Genomic DNA, 26,442 nt, shown 5'->3' on the forward strand with positions numbered 1-26,442 from the left:
GCTTATTTGCCCATTTGAATATAGATAATGACCTGAGAATGTTGGAAACAAAAGAAACTCGTATGATATTTCAGAAAGGAGATTATGAATCTATGAAACTTTCTCTTGAATCTATCAATTGGGAGGATGAACTTGAATTACTTGATTGTGACCGAGCATGGAATTTGCTGCGAGAGAAAGTGGAAGTTCTTGTCAAAAAGTATGTTCCAATGAGACAATGTCAATGTAGTAAAGACAAAAGACGGAACATCTATATTACTAAACCAATCCTGAAACTTTCTAAGAAAAAAGCACGAAACTGGAAACGATATACCAAAAGTGTTTATAGAAATGAAGACGAGAAACAAGCAGACTTAAATTCATATAAGAAGGCAAGAAATGAGCTAAGAAAGGCAACAAGAGCAACCAGTCGTAACTTAGGAAGTCTTAGAAGAGATGATGGATCTCTAGTAGAAACTGATAAGGAAAAGGCAGATGTCCTTAACAAATACTTTTGTGAAGTATTTACTGTTGAAGACTTACAAAACTTTCCAGATTATGTGACTGGAGTAGATGCTGATATACCTTGTATGGAAAAGTTAGGATTTGAAACATCAGATGTGATAAAAATGATCAAAACCTTAAATGTGAATAAATCAGCTGGCCCAGACGGGATCCATCCTAAAGTGCTGAAGGAGTTGGGTGAAGTTATTGCAGAACCACTATCTATCATATTCAACAAGTCAATGCATGAAGGTAAAATTCCAGCTGACTGGAAAAAGGGAAATGTATTTCCTCTTCCCAAGAAAGGAAATAGAACACAGATTTCTAACTACAGACCGGTGAGTCTTACATCGATAGCAGGAAAACTAATGGAAAAGATTGTGAGGAATGCTGTAATGGATCATTTGCAAAATAATCAATTGTTGTATTATAACCAACATGGATTCAGCCCAGGACGGTCATGTTCCACACAACTTCTGTATGTGCTTGAAGAATGGACGCAGATGCTTGATGAAGGGAAGCCAATCGATGTTTTGTACTTAGATTTTCGCAAAGCATTTGACAGTGTTCCCCATGAAAGGCTACTACGTAAACTAGAGGGACACGGAATTACGGGCCAACTTCTTATCTGGATGCGAGAATTTTGACAGGAAGAGTTCAGCGTGTACGAGTAAACAGGGAACTATCTCCATGGTCTCCAGTATCAAGCGGAATACCGCAAGGGAGTGTTCTCGGACCTATTCTCTTCCTAGTCTTTATCAATGACCTATCATCTGCTGTCAACAAGAGTAATGTTGCTTTATTTGCCAACGACACCAAACTTTACAATATAGTGAGTGACTTATCAAAGATCAAAGATCTGCAAGAGGACCTGGATAGACTACAATTATGGTCAGCGAAATGGCAGTTACCTTTCAATAGCAGTAAATGTAAAGTTCTACACATCGGAAGGAATAATCCAGAAGCAAAATTTTATATGTTGGAACAAGAGGTGAAGTCAGTAGCTACTGAAAATGATCTTGGGGTAACAGTTGATAATCAATTGAAATTTCATCAGCATGTGTCTCTAGCTGTTAATAAGGCATACCAACTGCTTGGAATCGTAAAGAGAACTTTCACTCAACTAAACAAATCTACCTTGCCCATTCTCTTCAAGACATTAATTAGACCACATCTGGAATATGGGAGCGTCATCTGGAACGGTAGATTTACAGAACATGCCAAGAAGGTTGAGAGAGTACAGAGGCGAGCAACAAAACTAGTGAAGGACTTGAGAAACGTACCATATGAAAGGAGACTCAGGGAACTTAACATGTACTCACTCTATTATAGAAGAAGGAGAGGAGATATGATAATGGTCCACCAGATTATGCATGGATTGGTCAACATTTCTCCAGACCATTTCTTCTCCAAGTCTGGTAGTAACTCTACAAGAGGTCACTCCATTAAATTATTGAAATCCCATAGCAAACTGGATGTGAGAAATAAGTCTTTCAGTAGAAGAGTCATCAATGACTGGAATAGTCTTCCTGAAAACCTAATACAAATGCCAACAACAGACAAATTTAAAAGAAATATTGATATATTTTGGCAAAAAAACCACTTTGAGCTTCCATGACTCCTCACGCAAGCTCATGAAGTAGTAGTTTTCAGTGACCAATCATACAAGAAACGACCGGGAATTACAGGCTTGCGCCTTCATTCCGTACCAGATGATGATGATGATGATGAAGACGAGTTAGGACTCTAACGACAATGTAATCTAACTTAGTTGGGTGTCACACTGAGCTCAGTTGGCTTCCCTCACTGTTTAAAAACTCCTCAAACAGACTGCAGTCAGCTGTCTATAATAGACTCTGTTTTAGACAGCTAAAATTCATCCGTTTTTAGGTGTTTTTAAACTTGATTTTTTTTTATCATATTAAAAAAAAGCATTTTATTGCAATGTTTGATTATTATTTTTTGAAGAAACTTAAGTTTTAAAACTTGTTTGTAGAACCCCAACGAACAGAGACTGAAGCTTTAGTTTTGCAAAGTTTTGGTCTTACTACTAGGTCTAAGTAAACTCTAGATCAGGTTTAGATCTATACAGTACTAAGTCTAAAAAGCAAATAAACTTTAGGGCCAGCAGTTTCTTATTCTCTAGAAAATCAACTCATGATAGGTGTACTGGTTAAATTGAACATTAGTCGATGAATCAGAGTCAGTGTTTTTCAAAACTAGTAACACTTATCCAACTTACAGGGTCTAAGTCTACACAGCAAAAACTGAGGTGTTAACCGGTGTACATAGAGGACCACACCAGTTGTTTTACACCGGTGTTATATTGGTGGTGTTAGTTTTACACCCATAGGTGTTATTACAACACCTTTGGTTGTTACATTAACACTCTTTGGTGTTATGTTCAATCTCTAGGGTGTAATGTTAACACCTCAGGGTGTGGTCCTCTATTAACACCAACTGGTGTCAGTTTTAACACCACATTTTTTACAGGGTAGATGTGCATGCAGCAATGTTGATTCACTCATTTATTTTTCTCATTCGATTTCAAATAGAGAACAAAATAGCAAAAAATAGAGATTTTTTAACATTAATTTTTAAACAGGTATTAAAAACAAGACAGCCCAAAGCTGAATTGGGTGGAATTTAGATCTAGGCCGCCTAGAGCTACAATACTATGATCACACAATAAAATGCAAAAAAATAATCAATACTTTAGAATCTATATCAATTTTTATCATAGAATAAATTTTTGAAACTAGAATAAACTAGAACAAACTTTTGTACAGGTAAAATAAAAATGTAATACCAAGAAAATTGTTTTCAGAATAAGATTAAACTTTCTTTAAAGTTTGTAAAATGATCGTGCCTATGCTGGTTTAAAAACAGGTTATAGAAAATAGCCATTTTTGTAGGGATGAAAAATATCCAGTTACAGTACATACTCCACTAGAATGACAAAATGGCATCATTTTGTTGTTGTTGTTGATTTGTGTCTCTCAACTAAAGCTTTTTTCCTGAGACTGGCTATGTAGTTGGGAAATTGGACACATTAGAATACCTTTCTTCATTCTTGCAATTTGTCTTTCCTTCCATCTTGCAGCAAGGCTTGTTGAAAGAGCTACAGCTGAATGTGACAGAGCTGACCTCAGAATGGAATATCTTCAAACATGAAACTACCAATCATCAGGTAAATATAATGTATCATTCAAAATTAGTAGGGAAAAAAAAGAACTTGCATTTTAAAAAATATTGTTTTTCACAATTTATTTGATACTATGAGTAGTAGAGTCTGGTTTTCCCCCTTTGGTAACATGAACACACAAATTTCAAAATTTGGCAGAATATGACCATGGTGTTGTAAATATTTGGATAAAAACAGGCTATGATCTTTCAATGTAACTTTCTGATATATAATCTCTAAATTTTCAAGATAGATGTTCAAAAGTCCCTTTTTAAAGAAAAAGTTGAGACAGTACAGGTATGACAGAGAGGGCACTATATCCAGAAATCTAAAATTCAATTTTTACCAAAAATCAACTGAAATATATTCAACTTAGAGAAGGTCAACTTTTTAATCTTATATTTAGCTGAAATAATTAAATTCTTATGTTTTACATTGATTGCAGGAATATAACGAGGCATTTACCTCAGTGAAGAAGACCGCGCTCAAGGACTTACAGACGGAGATCAAAACCTTAAAGGATAATCTCAATCAGACATTGACCTTTGACCTCATCCAGTCTCTTGCCGAGGAGCAGGAGCTTGAGCAAGGTGGGATGATGGTATTCATTGGAAGGGGGTGGGGGTGGGGGGTATAGTCTCGTATAAGTTAGTCAATTTCAATTTAAACTCTGGTCTAAAGTTTTGCTTTAAACTATGGATAGTCAGTTGTGACATAAATTTCTAACAATAGAAGTTCAATGTATCAACTCATTTGACTCTTAAATCATTCCTAACTGCAAATGAGAAGGATAAATAAGATAGTCCTCTTCACTATTAAATACAGTAATTAGTAAAGAACACAGTAGACATTATAAACATTATAAGAATGCAATGCAGACAAATTTGTGACAGCTTTGGATTTCAAAATAAATAGATTTCAAACTGCAGGCTATAAAATTTTTCATAAATTTACAAATAAACGCGAATGTCTTTACAATTTGGATTCAACTGGAATATGAAGTCCCTAAAATTTGTATTCTTATTTTACTTTGAAAAAAATTGCAAATATTTCTTATAAGCTAAGTTGTGGCAAGAAATATACTTTGAAAGAAAAATGTCTGTTATCAATACTAATTGTAATCATCATGCAGTTTATTTCTACGTGGCTAATAGCTGTGAGGAAACATATTACCTTTCACAGCTCTGGAATATAGTCACAGCCAAGCAGATGAGACACAGAAGAGATGTGACCACTGGAAGTCTAGACATGATTCTACTAGATTACTCTATGAACAAGAAAGAAAGGTAAAATAATGGTTCTATGACAATTGCTATGCTATAAATTCCACGCATTAATCGAATGACTAACTTCAACCCCGGGTTTAACGTACACTATGAAACCTATGCTAAACCTGACATAAAACGCTATTGTAACCCAAACCCAAGTATGTCTTAGACAAAAAGCCTGGAGAATTGTCGCACAAGCAAATCTGTCACCGAAATATCTCTATCATACCCACACATTCAGTGTCTTGATGGTTTCACCCATATCTAATAGATTTCTGACTATTCATTTTCAGACGTTGTGTAAGCATAGGTTATCTAAAGACAAGCCGGACTCTTGAAACTGCCCAAAATGAGGTTAATGATTTGAAATTATTTATTCTCAAAAGTCGTATGTTTTTAAAAGTAAGATAAGTAATCACCCACACATGTTAGCGAAAATATTTTAAATTATTTTCAGAAGTTGTCCCAATTTTTAATGGGATGCTGTCACTAGCGTACCTACGGGAGGGGCAGTCTGCCCCCCTGACGAACCACCACCCATGTATGTATGCCTGCCCCCCTGACGAGCTTGAAAGACCTTTTTGCCCCCCCTGACGAAAATCCTGGAAAATCCTAGGTACGCCACTGGATGCTGTCTAAGCTTATACCTTGAAACCATTCAATTTTAGATCTTGCATATCACAGAGTAAATTATCTTAGATGAGGAATCACCCATATCTCTTAGTGAAAAGATTTGAAAGTGTTTGAAGTGATATTAAAGACGACCACAGCTCTTTTCTTCTTTAAATAAATTATGGAATCACCCATATCTCTCTGAGCTTAAAGATTTTTAACTTCATTTTCTAGACGTTTCCATGGCAGAGAAGAAAGAGTAGGGGTTTCATGGTACATCATGTACTCTTCAGGGGCAAGTGTCTGTCATAAATAGGACCATTCAAATTCAAATTTTTATTTGAAACTATTCTTTTTCAGAAGTTATTTTTGTTAAATAGTGAGTTACCTAAGCTCTTGAAGTATAAAATCATCCACATCTCTTTGCAAAAATGTTTTAGAATATTCATTTCTAAGAGAAGTTATCTTTTTAGAGAGTTATCTAGATAAACAAAACTCTTTAAATATGGATTCTCCCATATAAATACTGATTTTAGACTATCAGTTTTCAAGAGATGTCTTTTAATGGTAATTTTAGATGAGCAAAGTTCTTGATCACCCACATCTCATCAAAATAATATTTTAAACAATCTATTATTTTTCAGGAGAAGTTGTCTTTAAAGAGCGAGCTATCTAAGATGAATCAACGTGTATCAATGCAGTCTGAGTACTGTGCGGGTATGGGAGCCATCTGCTGTACACTTCTCTGGAGAGCTTCACAACATCAACAAACTATCCCAGCTTTACTCACCGGCGTAAGTTATCTTAGTATACAAATGTTGCATGCACTGCAAAAACTACGGTGTTGATTTAACACCAGCCCGGAAACTATATATGTCCACACCAGAGAAGTATTGAAACAACACCAGTTTGGAAATAAACTGATGCTGTTTTAATACTAATTGGTGTTGTATAAACACCTATCTGGTGTTAAACCAAAACAAAACTGGTGTTGTTTGACACTTCTCTGGTGTGGACATATAGATTCCGGGCTGGTGTTAAATCAACACCAGAGTTTATGCAGTATGTGAGTGCATCATCAGTAGGTTTTGTGAGCATAAGGTCACCATGGAACTATTAATGCGCCTCGTGGGTTTAGCCTAGATTTCCATAGTTACTGCATGCTTACTAGTCCTACTGATGCACCAACAAACCTGTGTATTATTTGTTTTATAGAATGGTGGATTTTTTTTTTTTTTATAATTTTTTGTTTACAACCATGCATTACCGACGCATGACAAATTTAACGGAGGCATGGCCGGAGATGCGCCGTTAATTACTTATGTATGGTTGCTATTCCTTATAATATATCGTAAACAAAAATATCTATGGTTGCCAGAAGGATGACTGAAACTATGGTTCCCAAATTGACACAAATGCAAATATTTCCTGATGGGTGCATAGTTCTACCAGACGTTGAAAGCTCTGTATATTTGGTTCATATTTGTCATAAGTATTACATGCAAAAGATGGCTACATAGGAAATTAGATAGAATGATCAAGAAATTTGACTTCAACAAATCAAATTCAAAAGGGTGCATTCAGGACTTACGTGTGATTATCTGAGTTGTGTTTTAACAAAAAAAATATCTCTTCAATGGTTTTCCAGAATTATATTTCAAAATGTCTTTAGAAAATTATAGTTTCTAGATCTATATATTCCATGTACATATGATTGTATAATGCTATGTATATTTCACGGTATATATTTCATGTTTTTAATCAGTGGAATAATATATTTAGAAAATAATCCCAGTTGTCATTTTGGATTTTTTATCCTAACAGCATTAATTAAATATGAAACTATAGAATGTTTATTCCATATATAGCTAAAATATGTATTTGCTTTTAATGATTGTTTTGAGAGGATCTTGGTCATTGCTGTTTGCTAATTGTTTGAATAATTCTTTCAGTCCCAGATGGAGAATTTCATGTCAGTGGTGTGTCATACTCTAGAAAGCTTCATGGCTACGTATCAATCTGAGGATTTGCCTTCAGAGCAGAGTGAAGAACTTCAGTTTGTAATGGCTCTATGTGGAACAGTGACTAGTGAGTAGGAAGTAGTCAAAGGAGTGCATGCACCTTAATAAGCCAGTTCACGGTTAGCTCATGATCAACTTTTCTCAAATGACCTTTGTGATTTTTCATTAGGATAAGCACTATCATTTTCAAATGTAGATGTTGCGTAAGCTCTACCGGAGAGTATTCAAATTCTAAGAACAAAAGGCATTGTATAGACCAGGTGACTAGAATAGTACATCAGGGATAAAGTTTGGAAATCTGTTTTATTGTCTGCCTTTGGCACATTTGAATATTGTTTAGGCTACTGTCAAATACCAGTGATTATGAAGGCTCTATTTATTACTCTTCAGCTTGGATGTGATAAATATTTTGAAAGGAATACATGAATAATCATCAAATCACAAATGCCTATGTCAGTGAATTTGAAAGCCACCTTCATGGCTGTCTCCAATGACCTTTTTCTGCTCGTGCGCAGTTTACAACCGTGAACAGGCTTATTGCTGAAAGATAGGAGCAAAAACCACACATTGGTCATGTATCTTGTTATAAATTGAATTGAAAACTATATCATCCCTGTATGGGAAATATTGGACCTTCACTGGAGCATAACTGAACAAACAAAAACGTTTCAAAATAATTGAAGTTTATATGTGAGATCACATAAAATAATCAGTTAAATATCGACAAGATTAATGTTTAATAACACTAAATTATGAAAAATGAATAAAGATCTGGAGGTACGTTTAGTAATTCAATAATACATAATAATAATAATAGTCAGTTCTTGTATAGCGCATAACACATGAATAACGACTCTCTATGCACTATGACATTATGAATAACGTCTCTATACATGTAAATTATGATCCATTATAAGAAGAGGAAATCAAGTTTTATTTAAATTTTAATTCTTGAATTTGAATTAAAATAGTTCACTTGATGATAATTAATGGTATTTGTGAATGAAACTGATTGAAACCATGCTTTTCTATTTTCATAATAGACATTGCTGCATCAAGCGAAGGGAGAGAGTACTTGTCAACCAACCCTAACTGTGCTCAGCTGATCCGGACATTTACTGCACTGCTTGCCACACCATCATCTGAAAAACTCAACAAACTCAAAAAGTAAATATGACTAATCAGTTTCTTTTGGATCCCATATTGTATATCTGTCTATATTGACCAGTTTGCTTCTGTCACTGTATATATTTCTATATTTACCAGTTTGCTTCTGATGTCATTGTATATCTTTCTATATTTACCAGTTTGCTTCTGATGTCATTGTATATCTTTCTATATTTACCAGTTTGCTTCTGAAGTCATTGTATATCATTCTATATTCACCAGTTTGCTTCGAAAGTCATTGTATATCTTTCTATATTCACCAGTTAGCTTTTAATTTCATTGTATATCTTTCTCTATTTACCAGTTTGCTTCTGATGTCATTGTATATCTTTCTATATTTACCAGTTTGCTTCTGATGTCATTGTATATCTTTCTATATTTACCAGTTTACTTCTGATGTCATTGCATATCTTTCTATATTTACCAGTTTATTTCTGATGTCATTGTATATCTTTCTATAATTACCAGTTTGCTTCTGATGTCACTGTCTATCTTTGTATATTTACCAGTTTGCTTCTAATGTCATTGTATAATCTGAGCATCAACCATAAAGGTCTTCAAGCTCTCAGTGACACCAAGGATATCATCTCTTTACTTGTTTCCATCTTACAAGGTTAGCAATTTTACGTTTACCATTTCACAATGTTTACCATGAAACTTTTTACTGATCAAAAGCTATTCCAGAGCAACACATTTTGTTGTTTATCTGGGAGAGAAGCATTTGAGTGCAAAACATATTCATCTCTTCACGAGGACAATAACTTCATTGTAACAGTGTCAACAATCACTACATGTATTAAATACTGATTAGTTGACATTTTCTGTAACCCTAGATGGTGAGAGGCCATGATATGATTGATCAGTCAAACTAAATCAGTATGCAATGAACCATAAACCACCTTACAGAAAAGACATTACTATGTGTTTACATGTTTTCAATTTATATCATTAGGAGAAAAGCAAGCTGATCTTAGACTTCACACGTTGCTACTAATTCAATCTCTTATCATGGAAAACACGCAACGATCCATACTCATTGATGTCAAACAAAAGGTGAGTTTCTGAACCCAGTGTTCCACTTGTCTCCTCATTGCTTTTTATTCATATTCTCTAGCTGTTATTTTTTTCCTGCATTATGCAAAATGGATCTAATTTCTGCTTGTGTTGTAATACAGTAAAGGAAGAACTATATTATTGTTATTACTACATTGTTTACTCTTTGCTTTCCTTCTCTAGCCATTATTTTTTTTCTTCATTAATCATTAATAAATGCAGTAATGAAATTAATGTCTTGCAGTGGTATGTACTGTACAAGAATATGTATTACTTATTCATGTATTATTATTCTGGGGATGTCGTGGTCTAGTGGTTCAGACTCTTGTCTTTCAATTGAAAGTGTCGTGGCTTTGAATCCCATCCATGGCGTGTGACCTATAGCAAGAAATTTATCAACCTTGAGCTGCACTTGACCCAGTTGAGGTGAATGTGTACCCAGAAGGATTAACTCCTGGGCCCCCGTCTTACAAAGAGTTACTCGTAAATCGTAGCTCTATGGAAATCCATCAGTGTCATAATTTTTTCTGCAGGAAAATTGCACAGTGTCCTTTGTAAACAAAGAGAAGCACAGTGAATTTTCAAGAAAACAATGAATGCATGAATATACATAATAGTTTGACAATATTTTGAACAAACATGAATGATAGATGTTTGTGTTGCTGGCCATCCATAGTTGTGATTAATCGGATCAATCACAACTCTTTGTAAGACGAGGCCCTGGAATGCACCGAGCATAGCTTTGGCTCTACAAGTGCCTATTATTATTCTGTTTCCACCTTTAATTTGTTTCTTAACAATTAATTTTCTTTCTGTGTGAATAGACAAGCATTTAAAACTAATTTCATTCTCTCTCATTAAAGGAGAATGAAACCCTTGAAACCAGCTGAATCCATATCAAAGAGAAAAATCAAAGAAACATATTGTTGAAAGTTTGAGGAAGATTGAATGAATAATAAGAAAGTGATGAGCATTTGAATATTGAGATCACTTATGCCATGTAGATCCTCTTATTGGCAATGCGACCAAGATCTGTGATGTCACACACGTACAACTCCCTCATTACTTTAGTACTTATTTCACTTATATTCTCACTTTTATAGAGTCTATCACAAGGTGAGGTATTCTCTTTATGAGAGGACAACATTATATCATTGATGTATCGTTTGTCATATGATTTGAATGAGCAAAAAGATATGTTTTGGGGTATATTTTCAGTGTCCAAAAGGGGAGAGTTGTTCATCTGTGACATCATAGGTCTTGGTCGCATTGCCGATGGGAGGATCTCCAGAGCATTAGTGATCTCGACATTCAAATGCTCATAACTCTTCTATTGCTAGTCATAATTTACTCAAACTTTTGTTGATCTTATTCTTTGATTTTTCTGCTTTCACAAAAGCTAACTTGCTCCAAGAGTTTCATTCTCCTTTAACACAGCTATCAATGGATCTCCTCCAGCAGCTATCCCATGATGCATCAGGAGAGGTCACAGAGGTCATCGCTGACATCATCCAGATCATGAAGTCATTTGATAAACATGAACCCTGATTTGATAGCTGTTAATGTGAAGCAAGTTATATAGTACTGTCCCACACAATGCATTGAAAGGTCATGAATGTAATTATTGATATCATCTAAACCATCTGAAAGTAAACTAAGTGCCTTTTCACACAGTACCAAAATCGTAATTTGAATGATTCCATTGATAAATAATTCTGACAATTTGTTTGCACATATGAAACCAAACTAGAATTAACGCTAATCAAAATCACGAATTCAAATTCTACTCCGGAGGTGAATTCCAGTTTAAGTTTCACTCAAAATTACGGTACGAATTTTACGTCTGAAAGGGTTGACCTCCAAGACATCTTTCGAGGGGCGGAGCTTACGTGACCTTTCAAGCACTTCCGTAGATAATACAATTGTCATGCACTCATCGTAGTTTCGTTTTTGCGATGCAGTGCTTTGATTGACAAGTCACCAAGAACACAATACCGCCTTCACTCAGGAATTCTAAATCAAATCAGTTTTTGAGTGAACGTGTGAATGGTACGATTCTAAAGACGAAATGCAATCATCACAATGATGATTCAAGATTCTTGTGTGAAAATACCCTAAGTGGATACAACCACAAGAAAGACTTTGATTACAGCTATGTTTCACAGGGATTGTATAACTTGGAATGGAAGGGTAAATTTACAAATATATTTGACCAATCAAGATACTAAGACTAAGTTTCTGTGATTTTAAGAAAATGGTACGTTTCCATGGATTCCACCATTTTTCTCTTGACTTCGGAGTAATTTTCTATAAAGAATATACAGAACAGAGAATGGCAGAACCTTTTCTGATTTAAAAAAAAGAAAAAATAAATCAGTATTTTGAGCCCTACTACAATAGAAATTGCAATAAAACATTGGTAATCTTCAACCCACATCAGTCTTTATTTGTATTCAGGTGTGTAATACATAACATGTACTTTATAGTTGTCTTGAATTTCACCAAGTATAAATGCGAAAATCGCAAATAAGCATTCACCAGATAGCAGGATTTTGACAAATAAACAAAAATAAGAGAACACACCCTCACTCAGACTCCCTTTAGAACAAAGTTTATGGTGTTTTTTAAACTCATTAATACATGCCTGGATTTTGTGGTAGTTATGAGAACCTGTGATGACATATCTGACCAGCAACATAGTCATAGATCCCAGTGGCAAAGAATTTCATTTACAACATCAAATTGAACTTTAAAGAAACACCCTTCCCTTTCCCAGTGAACAAAGAAGAAAAAAAAGCAAAATAAATAACTTATTGGTTTACCAATTAAATATTTTGCAGCACTGATAACGTAAATACAACATCGTCACTGGGGTTTTGAAAACTTGCATCTCAAAATTTTAAAAATTTGAGGGCAGCTCCTTAAAAAAGCTTTTATATGCTGATTGATGCAACCTCATATTATCGGAAACACTCTCATAACACCTGGAAAGAACTTGTTTTATTAAAGCAAAAGAAAGTTTCTATGTATATTATAAATCCATATCGCTAAAATTGAGCTTTTTCCGAGCTGTCTGCAAAATTTTTTAATTTTGAGACACAAGATTTCAAGAGCCCAGGGACATCATGTAGGTGTTGTACCAGTCTAATACTGTAACTCATGCAGGAATTCAGTCAGAGGCGGCGGAACGTCAGGCTCATACAATGAAAGTGGAGGGGCATCTATTGTTCGGCAGACAAAAGGTACCCCTCCACTTTCTTTGTCCATGCCTGATGTTCCTCCGCCTCTGAATTCAGTAACTCTAATCACATCCCATTTCTGTTATAACGGCTGGGAGATTTGTTAAAGACATTAGTCTAAAAATGTTTGAATACAATTCACTTTATTTATAATAAACTTCTAAACCATATTCAACACATTTTTCTTATTGTTTTCCTTTTATGTGTTTGTGGAGGGTGATTTAATACTAATTGTATAAAAGGTATTCTACACATTACATAGGCATCAAGTTCTTCCATAGGCATCAAGTTCTACTTCATTCATATTGAAAAGTCAATTTTATATGAAAAAGTGTGAAAACTTTACTCCTTATGGGGTGTTGCACAAAACTAGCAATTGATTGCAAGTCAATTTTGGGTCTTAAAATCAATCATATCTTTTTTAATAATTGCAGATTTGCAATCGATTTACTAGTCTTCTTCTTGAATCTACAAAAATAAATTGATTCGCTTTCATTAAAACTGATCTATCACTTGTGAAATTTGCAGCTGATATATTTTATAGAGTACCGAAGCGATGACGTTGTTGCAATGGTGTAATGGTGGCAAATGAACCCGCCGAATGAAAGCGTGTGTTTCTCAAAGGAGAAAATGGCTGCTTTCGGAATTTGATCGCTTGCAACCTATTTTTTCAGACAAACCAAAGTCATTTGCAAATACAAATGTGTGCAGACGACCGTCAGCTGCGACTCTGTTTAGAACCAACCTGCCATGACACCTTGGCAACTGACTTCACACTTCGGTACTCCATTGAAACACCAGTTGGAGCTTGCCACCGAGTTGCTCTGTTTGCTTGCTAGCAACTGTTTACAAATTCTGCCCAACTTGCCATGGCTGCCCCCTCAAAATTTTTACTAATACCATTGATAGAAAGGATCTAATGAGCGAGCCCACTGTTTTTATGTTAATTGACTTTACATAAAAAGTTGGTTCATTAATGAAGTAACCTCAGCAAACCGCTAGAATTTAGTGCAAGGTGAACAAAAAACAGACTCTTTCTCAATAGAAGGGCTACATGTATATTATGATAATGCATGAAATCTGTGAGACCAGTGTTTTCATGCAATGGAAAATGTCTTGGCTCTAATCTTATTGAAATTGTCATGATGCTACATGCCCTACTGTGATCACTTACATCAATCAATAAAGCCATTGTGAAGAATTGTCATCCTTGTGGAGCATATAGCATCACAAATGTCAGCCAAACACTTAAAGGATTGTTTTACTTTGTGAGCTGCCGATTTAAAAAATTCTCAAACCAAGATGAAACATGTGTACAAGTGCATGTATTAGAACTAATAAACCCTGAAAACAACCGTTATTGAGAATGAAAAGCTACAACTACAAGGCAAACCCCGATTTTGTAAATAGGCGTCTTATAGACGCCTAAATAGTACACATAAGTGTATGGGATGAAATTAAGATGGTGTTTCCGGTCACTTTATATTTCAATTTTTGAAGCACTAAATAATTATTTTCGAACGCATTTTTTTCTGGGCTTCATTTTTGTAACATATCACAGACACAGGTGACAAGTGTGACCTTCTAGCTCAGATTTTTAAAAAGTCAAACCAATGTTAACCAATCACTTTAACTACATCTAAAATTATTATTTTTACAAACATTGTATTTCAACAATATGATGAATGTGTGTTAACCAAAATACTCCTACATAATGCGTGTCCAAATCTAGATGGAGATAATATAGATCATGAAAGTTGTCAACAACAACAAAATTATTGTAAGCAATAAAGTATATTAAAGGACAAGTCCACCCCAACAAAAAATTAATTTGAATAAAAAGAGAAAAATCCAACAAGCATAACACCGAAAATTTCATCAAAATCAGATGTAAAATAAGAAAGTTATGACATTTTAAAGTTTCGCTTAATTTCACAAAACAGTTATATGCACATCCTGGTTGGTATGCAAATGAGGAGACTGGTGACATCATCCACTCACTATTTCTTTTGTATTTTATTATATGAAATATTCTAATTTTCTCCTCATTGTCAAGTGAAACAGTGATTAATTCCTCTTTGAACATGTGGAATTAGCATTGTTTAATACTATATGATTCAGTCAAGTTGGTCCCTATGGTCAAATCTGTAAAAAATGAAATATTGTATAATTTAAACAATAAAAAACAAAAGAAATAGTGAGTGATGGACATCATCGACTGACTCATTTGCATGTCACTGAGTTGTGCATATCACTGTTTTGTGAAAAATAAGCGAAACTCTAAAATGCCGTAACTTTCTTATTTTATATCCGAATTTGATGAAATTGTCAGTGTTATGCTAGTTTGATTTTTCTCTATTTATTAAAATCAACATTTTGCTGGGGTGGACTTGACCTTTAATGGTTGAATACAAATTGCCTTCTTCAAGGAGAAGTTATTTTGAGAAAAAGACAGCTACATTATGCATCTAGATGTGGAAGTGCTGTCGTGTGGAGGTTCTGATTCTCGACAATCCACACTTTGCCACTCTCCAACCAGGTGTTATATGGGTACCCAGTAGGATGCGAAAGCCTATGTAGCATGCCTAGCTGGTGAGTCATGGAACTCTTGTTGGAATGCTCCCCAGGGAGTGGAGAAAGTGCATACATTGTGTGCAGGCATGCCAGTATCCAATGACTGATGTAGTACCGTAACAAGCTTAGAGACATCGTTCCGATGTTAAGCGCTTTATAAAAGCAGAATATTATTATATTGTTATGAACTGCTCAATACGTATGTCTATTGGAGGTGTGTACATGTAAGATGGACTGGGGTCCCGTAACACAAAGGTTAGCGATTAATCGTACGCTTGATTTTTACAATTGATTGTACATTGTAGTCAATGGAATCAGTTGTAGAAAAATGTTCTACGATCATTGCTTAGCTTTGTGTTATGGGCCCCATATCTATAATAATAAAAAAACATTTACTTGCAGTTTGAATGAAGTGCCAAGGCTGGCGGTGATTAGAGATGTATCATAATTCATAACATTTATCTGCTAAATTTGATGACATTGTCAAGAGGTAATTCAGTTTCATCTTGCTATATATTTATGTACACATTTAATATCTCCAAATGTTTTTATACCCTAAGGCACTAGACCAATCAGATAATGTGACGAATTTCATCAGTTGGAAAGTCCTCAGTTCCTATAGTTCATTCACTCATTTATATTGCTTTGTGACATCTATAAAGTCTCCATCAGGACTGACCACTGAGCAGTCATCTATCGGTCATTCACTTTCATCTTGCAACTATATAATGTATACCGGTACTATTAATATCTCCAATGTCCAAAGGCATTGACCTAATCAAATGATGTGACAAATTCCATCGGTTGCAAAGTCCTCAGTTCCATTAATAAATTCATTCACTCATTTATATTGCTTTGTGACATCAATATAATCTCCATCAGGACTGACCGCTGAGTAGTCATTGATTGGTGGTGTGTAAGTTGGACCAGTGATGAGTACGGGGAACAGGTTTGGATCTCTTTGGATTGCAGCTTGGTACAGCTCTTCAGACTCTAACCTCAGCTCCTCTAGGGCCTTTGTCTGTGATCTGCAGATTGGGAGGGAAAGAGTTAATAATATGCATATCAAATCATATGATATTGAATAGTTATATTATATTGGATGGCTAGGAATGGAATACCAGAAATACTCCAAGAGTTTTGGAAAATATTCCCAGAATCGCAGATGAGTGGAATATTGGCCCTAATGAGCGGATTATTTCTGGAATTTCATGAAATAAAGCCATCCAATATAATTATTATCATCTATCCCACCCCTAGCAATAAAAAAAAGAGAGCAATTTGATCGATTGAACAAGTTATATCCACTTATCACATAATGGCATCATCACTTCATAAAATCAAATTTGGTCGTTGACGTGCGACTTGCATGTAGTTCATTATGACGAAATTGAGTGTCGTGCTCTTATGCTGCGCATCACACTGATTTCATTGTTGTACGCGTTGTATATTTCACGCATGCGCACTATGCTGTTGAATATGCTCTCATATTCAACGGCAAATTTTGTACACTGAGGAGCCTAGGGGATAGTCTTTGGATTTCGGTTATTCTACGGATACGCTCTGATACTGCACTGGCAATTGATGCAGACCAAATATGCGTTTACAATGTATGGCTAAAACACTCTGTATAGATGATAATATATAATATCTTATCTCTTTGGACTGCAGCTTGGTATAGCTCCAGACATGATATCCCCAGCTACTCAAGGGCCTTACTCTGTGATCTGCAAGGCGTTGTGGGAAATGGCAAATAATATTGACTGGATTCATTTACTATTGACTGCCTATGAATGGAATATCTAATACCTATGTATTGCAGCTTGGCACAGCTCTAAATTGCTAGATGGTGATGCTCTCTGGTTGAAATTTGGGGCTATTTTGCATTAACATTTTCAAAATCAAATATTACAAAAACAAAAAGGTTGATAAGAATATTTCAAGACAATTTCAGGATTAAGGTGGTGATGGTAGATTATACAGGTTGGAATATTCATATCAATGTGATTATGATTTTTAAGAAAATTTCATCATAATGTTGTGTGTGCCAGATTTATTTAAGCCCTGCGGTGGTCAACCAGCTGAACATGTATCTCTAGCAGTGTTAGAGGGGAATCAGACAAATTGATAGTGAAAGCTTGAACAATATCGGACAGACAAGAAAGTTATGAATTTATAAAAGTTGTAGAAATTGATCATCACTTTACTCATGGAGACTTCAAATTTGCTGCATTAGTGACGTCATAGTGATGTAAGGCAAGGACTACTCGACCTGACTTACTGCAATGTATAAAATAGCTAAAATTTCATTTTTTTTTAGTTTCACTTCAAATTACATTTTTCTCTCATAAGGACATAAATCAATATGCTACCTGGGATATATTTTGATTAATACTCCAAGGGATTAGGTACTTAGGAGAAAACCACAAAATCCTAATAATTAAGTACATGGCCTATGGGATAGTTGTCCTTGCCCCTTGTCATACTTTACTTACCCAGTTGCCAATTTGAAATTTACAGAGTCTTTATAGGGATCTCAATTTTACTTTCTTATTGCTTGTCCGATTTCTTTCAAACTTTCACCACACTGTTTATCTTATTTTTTCTCTTTTCCGACACATTTTATGACCAAGGTTAGAATCCCCTTTGAGAGTTTTTCTATGAAGTAATGTCGGAAAAAAGAAGCTTACCTGATTGCTTCCTTAAGGATGTTAGTTTCTCTCACATGTTGCTGAAATTTATAACGTGACCATTCTTTCTGTAACCTGGCTCTTTCTTCTGACGTCTCGTGATCTATATCAAGTTCTTCTCTCTTTCTGTAAGGCAAAAATAAAGCCAATATTGATAGTGGTAATGACAATGATAATAATAATAATAAAAATAGTAAAATTAAATTTAATAGTAATGAAAATAATATTAACAATAATAATAATGATAGTAATAATAATAGCAATAATGAAATAAACAAATATAATTGTAATATAAATAGTAATACTGATAGGAATAGACATAATGATAGCATTAATAATGATGATAATAAGGAATAAAGTCAATTACTACTCCTACTACTAACAATATAACCATAATAGATCAAAAGATCATGTATGCATATATATTTAGTGCAAAACCAAATGAAAACTGTTCTATAGGTGCTTTTTACATACTGCTATCCAAGATCACAAGGTTGCACCAGAAATTCAGCATCATGATCTAGATGTTCAATTTAATAATTTTATTTGTTATGTTGATATTTTTTTCTTACTGTTCTCTGTAAGGGAGCACCTTGATTGACAAGCCTAAACTTCTCAAAACCCTGTACTCCCCTTTTTTTAACCTTTGTACATTTTACATTGTAACATATGAAAATAAATAATTAATAAATTGAATATTAATATTAAAGGACTCTTTTATGACGACAAATGGCTGACAAACTACATGGATTCCACGTGTTACAGCCACAACACTGAGTTCAACCTTATGTTAACATACTTGAATACAAATATCTAAACAAGTGATGCAATCAAAAGTTTACTTGTAAATGAACTTAAATAGGCGATCAACGGTCAAACCATTTGTTTAGAGTGCCCCCGCAGCCCCCCCCCCTCAATCCTAAATCTATGGTTCCATGACATTTGCTCCAGCGACAATTGCTCCACTATAATTCCACACACTAATCGAATGTCCAACTTTAACCCTGGGTTTAGCACTATGCCCTACCCTTAATCTAAACTCATACCTGACATTAAACCCTATTGCAACCCTAACCCTATATCTACAAAATTAAGCCCGGAGCAATTGTCGCCTGAGCAAATGTTGTGTCTCCAAATCTGCACCTAAAACTCACCTCTCATCTTCCATTAATTTTCTGTCCACATTAAAATCTACGATAGGTTTGAGTTCAGGGTCACCCATCTTGAATTGTATTTTCTTGACTTTCTTTAGCAATCTCTGTTGCCTCATCTGCACCTAAAACTCACCTCTCATCTTCCATTAATTTTCTGTCCACATTAAAATCTACGATAGGTTTGAGTTCAGGGTCACCCATCTTGAATTGTATTTTCTTGACTTTCTTTAGCAATCTCTGTTGCCTCATCTGCACCTAAAACTCACCTCTCATCTTCCATTAATTTTCTGTCCACATTAAAATCTACGATAGGTTTGAGTTCAGGGTCACCCATCTTGAATTGTATTTTCTTGACTTTCTTTAGCAATCTCTGTTGCCTCATCTGCACCTAAAACTCACCTCTCATCTTCCATTAATTTTCTGTCCACATTAAAATCTACGATAGGTTTGAGTTCAGGGTCACCCATCTTGAATTGTATTTTCTTGACTTTCTTTAGCAATCTCTGTTGCCTCATCTGCACCTTAAACTCACCTCTCATCTTCCATTAATTTTCTGTCCACATTAAAATCTACGATAGGTTTGAGTTCAGGGTCACCCATCTTGAATTGTATTTTCTTGAGTTTCTTCAGCAATCTCTGTTGCCTCATCTGCTCCTGTTTGGGATCCGCTCTTTTCTTCTTCTTTGGGGGCTCGGCTCTGAAACAAAAAAAAAATCAAACTTAAATTTTAAACCTTTAAATGACAAATTAACTGATAAAATTAAACAGTGATGATGCTGCCAGTCCCAAAATCTTCAAGGTAAATGTGTTGGCTAGAGTGTCTTTCCTTTCGTTACTATTTTTAATGTTGTTCTAGAAGGGAAATTATCTGCAAATATTTAAAGGCAAGTTTCATTTTCAAGACCATTTTCATTCGCTTAAAAATTCCTTTAGTTGCAACAAGTAATTATTTCATGAGAAAGTCTTTAAAATTAAGGTTAATTGCCACCATATTAATCATAGATCTAGATCTCTAGTACATTGAAATAAACTTATCTTTATGAAATCATGAAATATGTGGGACAGTGTATTAATACTGCTTGGAAGAATGCCCGACATTTTATGGTATTCCGTGCTTATTTCTCAGCAATTATACATTTTTTCCCTACAGCCATTTGGCACATGTTTTTTTATTCATGAATACAAACACTTTGGTGGTAATTTCATTGGATTCTGTTCGAACTTATTTTGAGATCATTACCACAACTGGCATTTATCTTTAATATTCCTAAAATTTGTCCATCCATCAGCACCTCAAAAGTTCCCTACATTAATGGCACATTAGAAAGGCTGTTTGTTATTATTACCATTAATAGTATCAGATGCTGCATATCTTTTATCTGTTTATTCCTGTATTTTAAACCTACTTAACCCAGGGAATAATTTTGCTTTACAAATTTGAATAGCATTTTTGGTCATGAGAGAAAAGCTCTCAACTAAGTAATGTACAGTCCTATGTAACATTATGCTATACAAAAGACTTTATGCATAGCAGTCTTTCAAAAATGTGGAGCAAAGTGCGATGCAATACCAGGAAAATTATTCCCTGTAACCCATTGCCTACTGAAACCAGGTAGTCCCTACAAATCCTACAAGAATTCCAGAATCCAGTAATAAAGATGTTAAGTACAAACCTGAGAACTTGAGTTGCCCTAAAGGATAATCCTCCAGCTCTTGTGAAGAAGGATCGAACCAGCTGAAGATTCTGAAGGCTAGCCATCTTAAAATCTGTAAAGACAGGATAAAAGGCATATAATAATAATCCACGGAACGACGTGTCTAAGCGCTTTACAGATATATTATTACCCCAGTCATCGTATTCATTCAGTCATTCCCGCACACAATGTGTGCACATCCTCCACTCCCTGGGGAGTATTCCAGTCAGTTGCCGGTGAGGCGCACACAGTACTGGACAAGCTACAATGACTTTCACATCCTACCGGGTACCCATTTAGCACATTGGTCGAGAGTGGCAAGGTGTGGATTAACGCCTTGCCAAAGGACGCCAGACCGTGGTGGGATTCGAACACACGACCCTCTGATTACAAGGCGAGAGTCAGAACCACTACACCACAGCTCCTCCACATAATATAAGACCAAGTAGCTCAGACATCTTAACATCATAGCAATAGTGGTTCTCTACTCAAATATGGGAGATAATCTCCAATGACAGACTTGTTTTGCAAAATAAAAGAAACAACACAAATGATAAGAATAATAATAAAAGCACACATATGAAAATCAAAACAGCACAAGCAAATTTGGCCACCACCACCAAATCGGCAGGTTTCCGACACGTACATACAAAAAGGGAAAAGGGCCTAGTATTACTTACAATTTCATTGAAATCGGAATGACACTCATGTCATGGCAAGTCTCTCGGTCACATTTCAAGGTCAATAAACAAACCCTACCCTTAACAAATATTGGAAACAAAACGGTACCCTTGACAAGTATGCCCTGCCCTACCTCCCACACCTTGCTCAATTTGGTTGTGCCTGGTATCCACTCGTCAATGCCATGGAAGTGGCCATCGCTTTCCCAAATATTGCGATTAAGAACAGCTGTATTTCCAACAACAACAACAACGAACAGCTGTATTTCCGCTCTGATCATGACGTCATCTTTCAAATTCTCAGTCAGATATCACTTTGCTTGGCTGGGCCTGGCTGTAATTTTAACCGAAGTTAGCAACCAAAAGGTTTGCCTTCGGCAGCTCATTTGTTTGTTCGCATGAATTTGACCACCACTAGTAACTGCTTCAGTCCATATCAAAATTACGGCGAAGCCAAGCAAAATGGGCATAATCGTGATATAGTCCCCAAATCCAAAAGTGGGGATTATTAGAATCACACCTACCAGAACGCATGAAAATCACTTCCTTTCTCCAGAACACAGTCCCCAACTCTCGCACAAGTCACGTCTCTGTTGCAAAATGATAACACACACTAATGAAACACACACTGTATATAAACACTAGGGTTCTCTCCCTATTATATACTCGTGATACAGTCCCCACTCAATGGGAAATCCAGTTTGATTTTCACGGCGGTGGGGACAGTTCCAACAGTATATATACTCGTGATCCAGTCCCCACTCAATGGGAAATCCAGTTTGATTTTCACGGCGGTGGGGACAGTTCCAACAGTATAGTATACTCGTGATCGAGTCCCCACTCAATGGGAAATCCAGTTTGATTTTCACGGCGGTGGGGATAGCTCCAACAGTATATTATACTCGTGATACCATCCCCTCACAACATAAAATCGTGCTCGTTCAACAAGGGGATGGGGACAGTTTCCCGACGCATTGTGACGAGGATAAAACATTTTAGGGTATGGCTGCGGAAGTTGAGGGAGGGGGGGGGGGGGGGGGGGACTTGGAGCCCCGCTGCAGCCCCTACCTTTTTCCAAAACATGGTGAATCCTTGTGAACTAAAATCCTATAGAAATGCCTTCATATAGCATAAAAGTTCAAAGTCTTTTTTTCCAGACCCGGTTAATTAAAAATTATAATATAAGTCCAAAGTCTTTTTTCCAGACCCGGTTGTTTCAAAAATTATAATATAAGTCCAAAGTCTTTTTTTCCAGACCCGGTTGTTTCAAAAATTATAATATAAGTCCAAAGTCTTTTTTTCCAGACCCCGTTGTTTCAAAAATTATAATATAAGTCCAAAGTCTTTTTTTCCAGACCCCGTTGTTTCAAAAAATTATAATATAAGTTCAAAGTCTTTTTTCCAGACCCGGTTAATTAAAAATTATAATATAAGTTCAAAGTCTTTTTTCCAGACCCGGTTAATAAAAAATTATAATATAAGTTCAAAGTCTTTTTTTCCAGACCCGGTTGTTTCAAAAATTATCATTAAGTCCAAACTAAAATACCATAATGATATTCCAGTGGAATTTTCTCCAAACCCTGTTATTCCAAAATTATAAATACAACAACAACAACAAGAACGTTATTCTACATCAATAATATTAGGGGGGCCTTGGTTAATTAATATTGTTTGTTTGCTTTTATTGTTACTCATGATTTCCTATTTTGAAATAACTGGAGCAAAGACTACACCATATTTCCATGCTATCCAATGTTGATAAGATTTCAGGGTTTTTGTTTTGTTGTGTTTTTAACGATTTTTATAACTGGGTCTGGAGTAAAAGACTACGCTATATTTCCATGTTATTTAACAATAATAAGAGATTGGGGATCTTTGTTACTTTAGAAATGATTTGTAAAAGTGGGTCTGGAAAAAAGACTTTGAACTTATATCATAATTTTTAATTAACCGGGTCTGGAAAAAAGACTTTGGACTTATATTATAATTTTTAATTAACCGGGTCTGGAAAAAGACTTTGGACTTATATTATAATTTTTAATTAACCGGGTCTGGAAAAAAGACTTTGAACTTATATTATAATTTTTTGAAACAACGGGGTCTGGAAAAAAAGACTTTGGACTTATATTATAATTTTTGAAACAACGGGGTCTGGAAAAAAAGACTTTGGACTTATATTATAATTTTTGAAACAACCGGGTCTGGAAAAAAGACTTTGGACTTATATTATAATTTTTAATTAACCGGGTCTGGAAAAAAAGACTTTGAACTTTTATGCTATATGAAGGCATTTCTATAGGATTTTAGTTCACAAGGATTCACCATGTTTTGGAAAAAGGTAGGGGCTGCAGCGGGGCTCCAAGTCCCCCCCCCCCCCCCCCCCTCCCTCAACTTCCGCAGCCATACCCTAAAATGTTTTATCCTCGTCACAATGCGTCGGGAAACTGTCCCCATCCCCTTGTTGAACGAGCACGATTTTATGTTGTGAGGGGATGGTATCACGAGTATAATATACTGTTGGAGCTATCCCCACCGCCGTGAAAATCAAACTGGATTTCCCATTGAGTGGGGACTCGATCACGAGTATACTATACTGTTGGAACTGTCCCCACCGCCGTGAAAATCAAACTGGATTTCCCATTGAGTGGGGACTGGATCACGAGTATATATACTGTTGGAACTGTCCCCACCGCCGTGAAAATCAAACTGGATTTCCCATTGAGTGGGGACTGTATCACGAGTATATAATAGGGAGAGAACCCTAGTGTTTATATACAGTGTGTGTTTCATTAGTGTGTGTTATCATTTTGCAACAGAGACTTGTGCGAGAGTTGGGGACTGTGTTCTGGAGAAAGGAAGTGATTTTCATGCGTTCTGGTAGGTGTGATTCTAATAATCCCCACTTTTGGATTTGGGGACTATATCACGATTATGCCGCAAAATGATGTCTGACATTCTGAGAATTTGAACGATGACATCGAACTCGAAGCCGAAATAAAGCTGTTCCTGATCGCAATATCTCGAATGGCGGTGGGCTCATTGACCTTGAAATGCGACTGAGTCTGCGAGAGACTTGCCATGATATTTGTGAACTTCTGCCTGGTGATGTGTGTGTACGTGGGCCCGTGCCGGGAAATTTGCTCGAATTCGGCTGGAGCGAAACTGCATGAACGCCCATGGACTGCGCTGTCAGACTGACTGACTGGTGGTTGGCCTACAAAAGTCAAGTGATCGCTGATGCCATGCCCATGTTATGGTCTCACTCAGACTTTCACTTTGGCCTTGCAATCACGCTAGATGGATGGAGCGGAAGGGAGCGGGGATTGCCGCCGCGCCATGCGGGGACGAGAGTGAGAGAAATCAACTCCAGCTTGCAAGACCAATTCCACGATCCACCGACGTGGACAAACGTCATGTCAATCACAATCGATAAGATTTTAAGAGATTTTAAGCATCTTTAGTCAGGTTCACAATAGAATTACAATTTCATAACATTTCAGGAATATAAAAATCTATTCTTACCTATAAAATTTGCTCGAAGTCGACTTGATAAAACATGAAATCGCAGAAAAATCTTAACGGTGGGAGGAACGAAAACTCGGAGAATCAAGATGGTGGAGTGTATCAGATCAGCGAAAACAGAAAACGAAAACGGAGCGCGATAATAGTACCGTACTCAGTAAAGTTACATGGAAAAAAGCCTAAAAACTATTAATTAGATATGTACTTCAGGAGATTGGTGTCTTGACTTTATATCAGTGTTTTCGCCCCTTATTATCATATCTATATGTTGTTGTTTTTTAGAAAGGAAATTAATTCCCTGATTTCCCTCCCTCCCAAACTTTCACATTTTGTAAGGATAATTCAATAGGCCTAAAAGTGACTGGGTATTAACGGGGGTATTAAAGGCGGAGTGACAAGAAATGGGCACTAGTATGTTGACTGGAAATTTTAACCCGCTTCCAATATTTAACAATAATATCACACCCAAAATCACTGGCTTTTGTTGAAAAGCTGTTACGCACACTGCCTTTCAAGTAAAAAACATTGTGCCAGGTGCCCCAGGTCCCATTTACCTCCTTGGGTTGAGTGCATGAAAATGTGGATCAATTTCTTGTTGAAGGAAACAACGCCATGGCTGGATCTTCTCACTGCCAAGCCAATCCTCAGTAATGACTGAAATAAAATAAAAATTTCCAGAAGTAAACTATGGATATAGCCTTTTATCAATAAGAACAACCAATTAATAATGATAATAAGCAACATTTGGAGCATTGTGGCCCAGTGGATTAGTCTTCGGACTTTGAAACAGAGGGTCGTGGGTTCGAATCCCAGCCATGGCGTAATTTCCTTCGGCAAGAAATTCATCCACATTGTGCTGCACTCGACCCAGGTGAGGTGAATGGGTTCCCGGTAGGATCTATTCCTTGAACGCCTTAGCGCCTATTAATATGGCGGCTTATAGCTATATAGCCGGGTAATAATATGATACCAAGTATCAAAGCGCAGTTGAGTATATGCACATATTATTTTTCTATTTATGTAGTGCTTAATACATTATTTCAAAGCACTGCAGTGTTATTCCAGCTGTAGCACGGCTACCCTGATCGACCGCTTGAGCGT

At 36.0% G+C, this 26,442-nt stretch overlaps 2 protein-coding genes across 2 annotated transcripts; one reads left to right on the forward strand and one right to left on the reverse strand.

Moving 5' to 3' along the window:
• The first annotated feature begins 157 nt into the window (after positions 1–157).
• LOC129266525 (heat shock factor 2-binding protein-like) lies at positions 158–12,566 on the forward strand. Its single transcript, XM_064104235.1, has 10 exons — positions 158–199; positions 3,587–3,673; positions 4,113–4,257; positions 4,850–4,953; positions 6,192–6,341; positions 7,500–7,635; positions 8,612–8,735; positions 9,245–9,348; positions 9,688–9,788; positions 11,226–12,566. Exons 1-10 carry the CDS (start codon positions 158–160, stop codon positions 11,334–11,336), a joined length of 1,104 nt encoding a protein of 367 aa, XP_063960305.1. The 3' UTR covers positions 11,337–12,566.
• LOC129266129 (large ribosomal subunit protein mL40-like) lies at positions 12,209–25,446 on the reverse strand. Its single transcript, XM_064103980.1, has 5 exons — positions 25,342–25,446; positions 21,119–21,212; positions 19,978–20,142; positions 18,292–18,417; positions 12,209–16,629 (listed from the first exon to the last, which is right to left on the reverse strand). Exons 2-5 carry the CDS (start codon positions 21,202–21,204, stop codon positions 16,443–16,445), a joined length of 564 nt encoding a protein of 187 aa, XP_063960050.1. The 5' UTR covers positions 21,205–21,212; positions 25,342–25,446; the 3' UTR covers positions 12,209–16,442.
• Between the last annotated feature and the right edge of the window lie 996 nt (positions 25,447–26,442).

Source organism: Lytechinus pictus, chromosome 8 (genome assembly GCF_037042905.1).
Source record: "Lytechinus pictus isolate F3 Inbred chromosome 8, Lp3.0, whole genome shotgun sequence".
Classification (NCBI taxonomy): domain Eukaryota; kingdom Metazoa; phylum Echinodermata; class Echinoidea; order Temnopleuroida; family Toxopneustidae; genus Lytechinus; species Lytechinus pictus.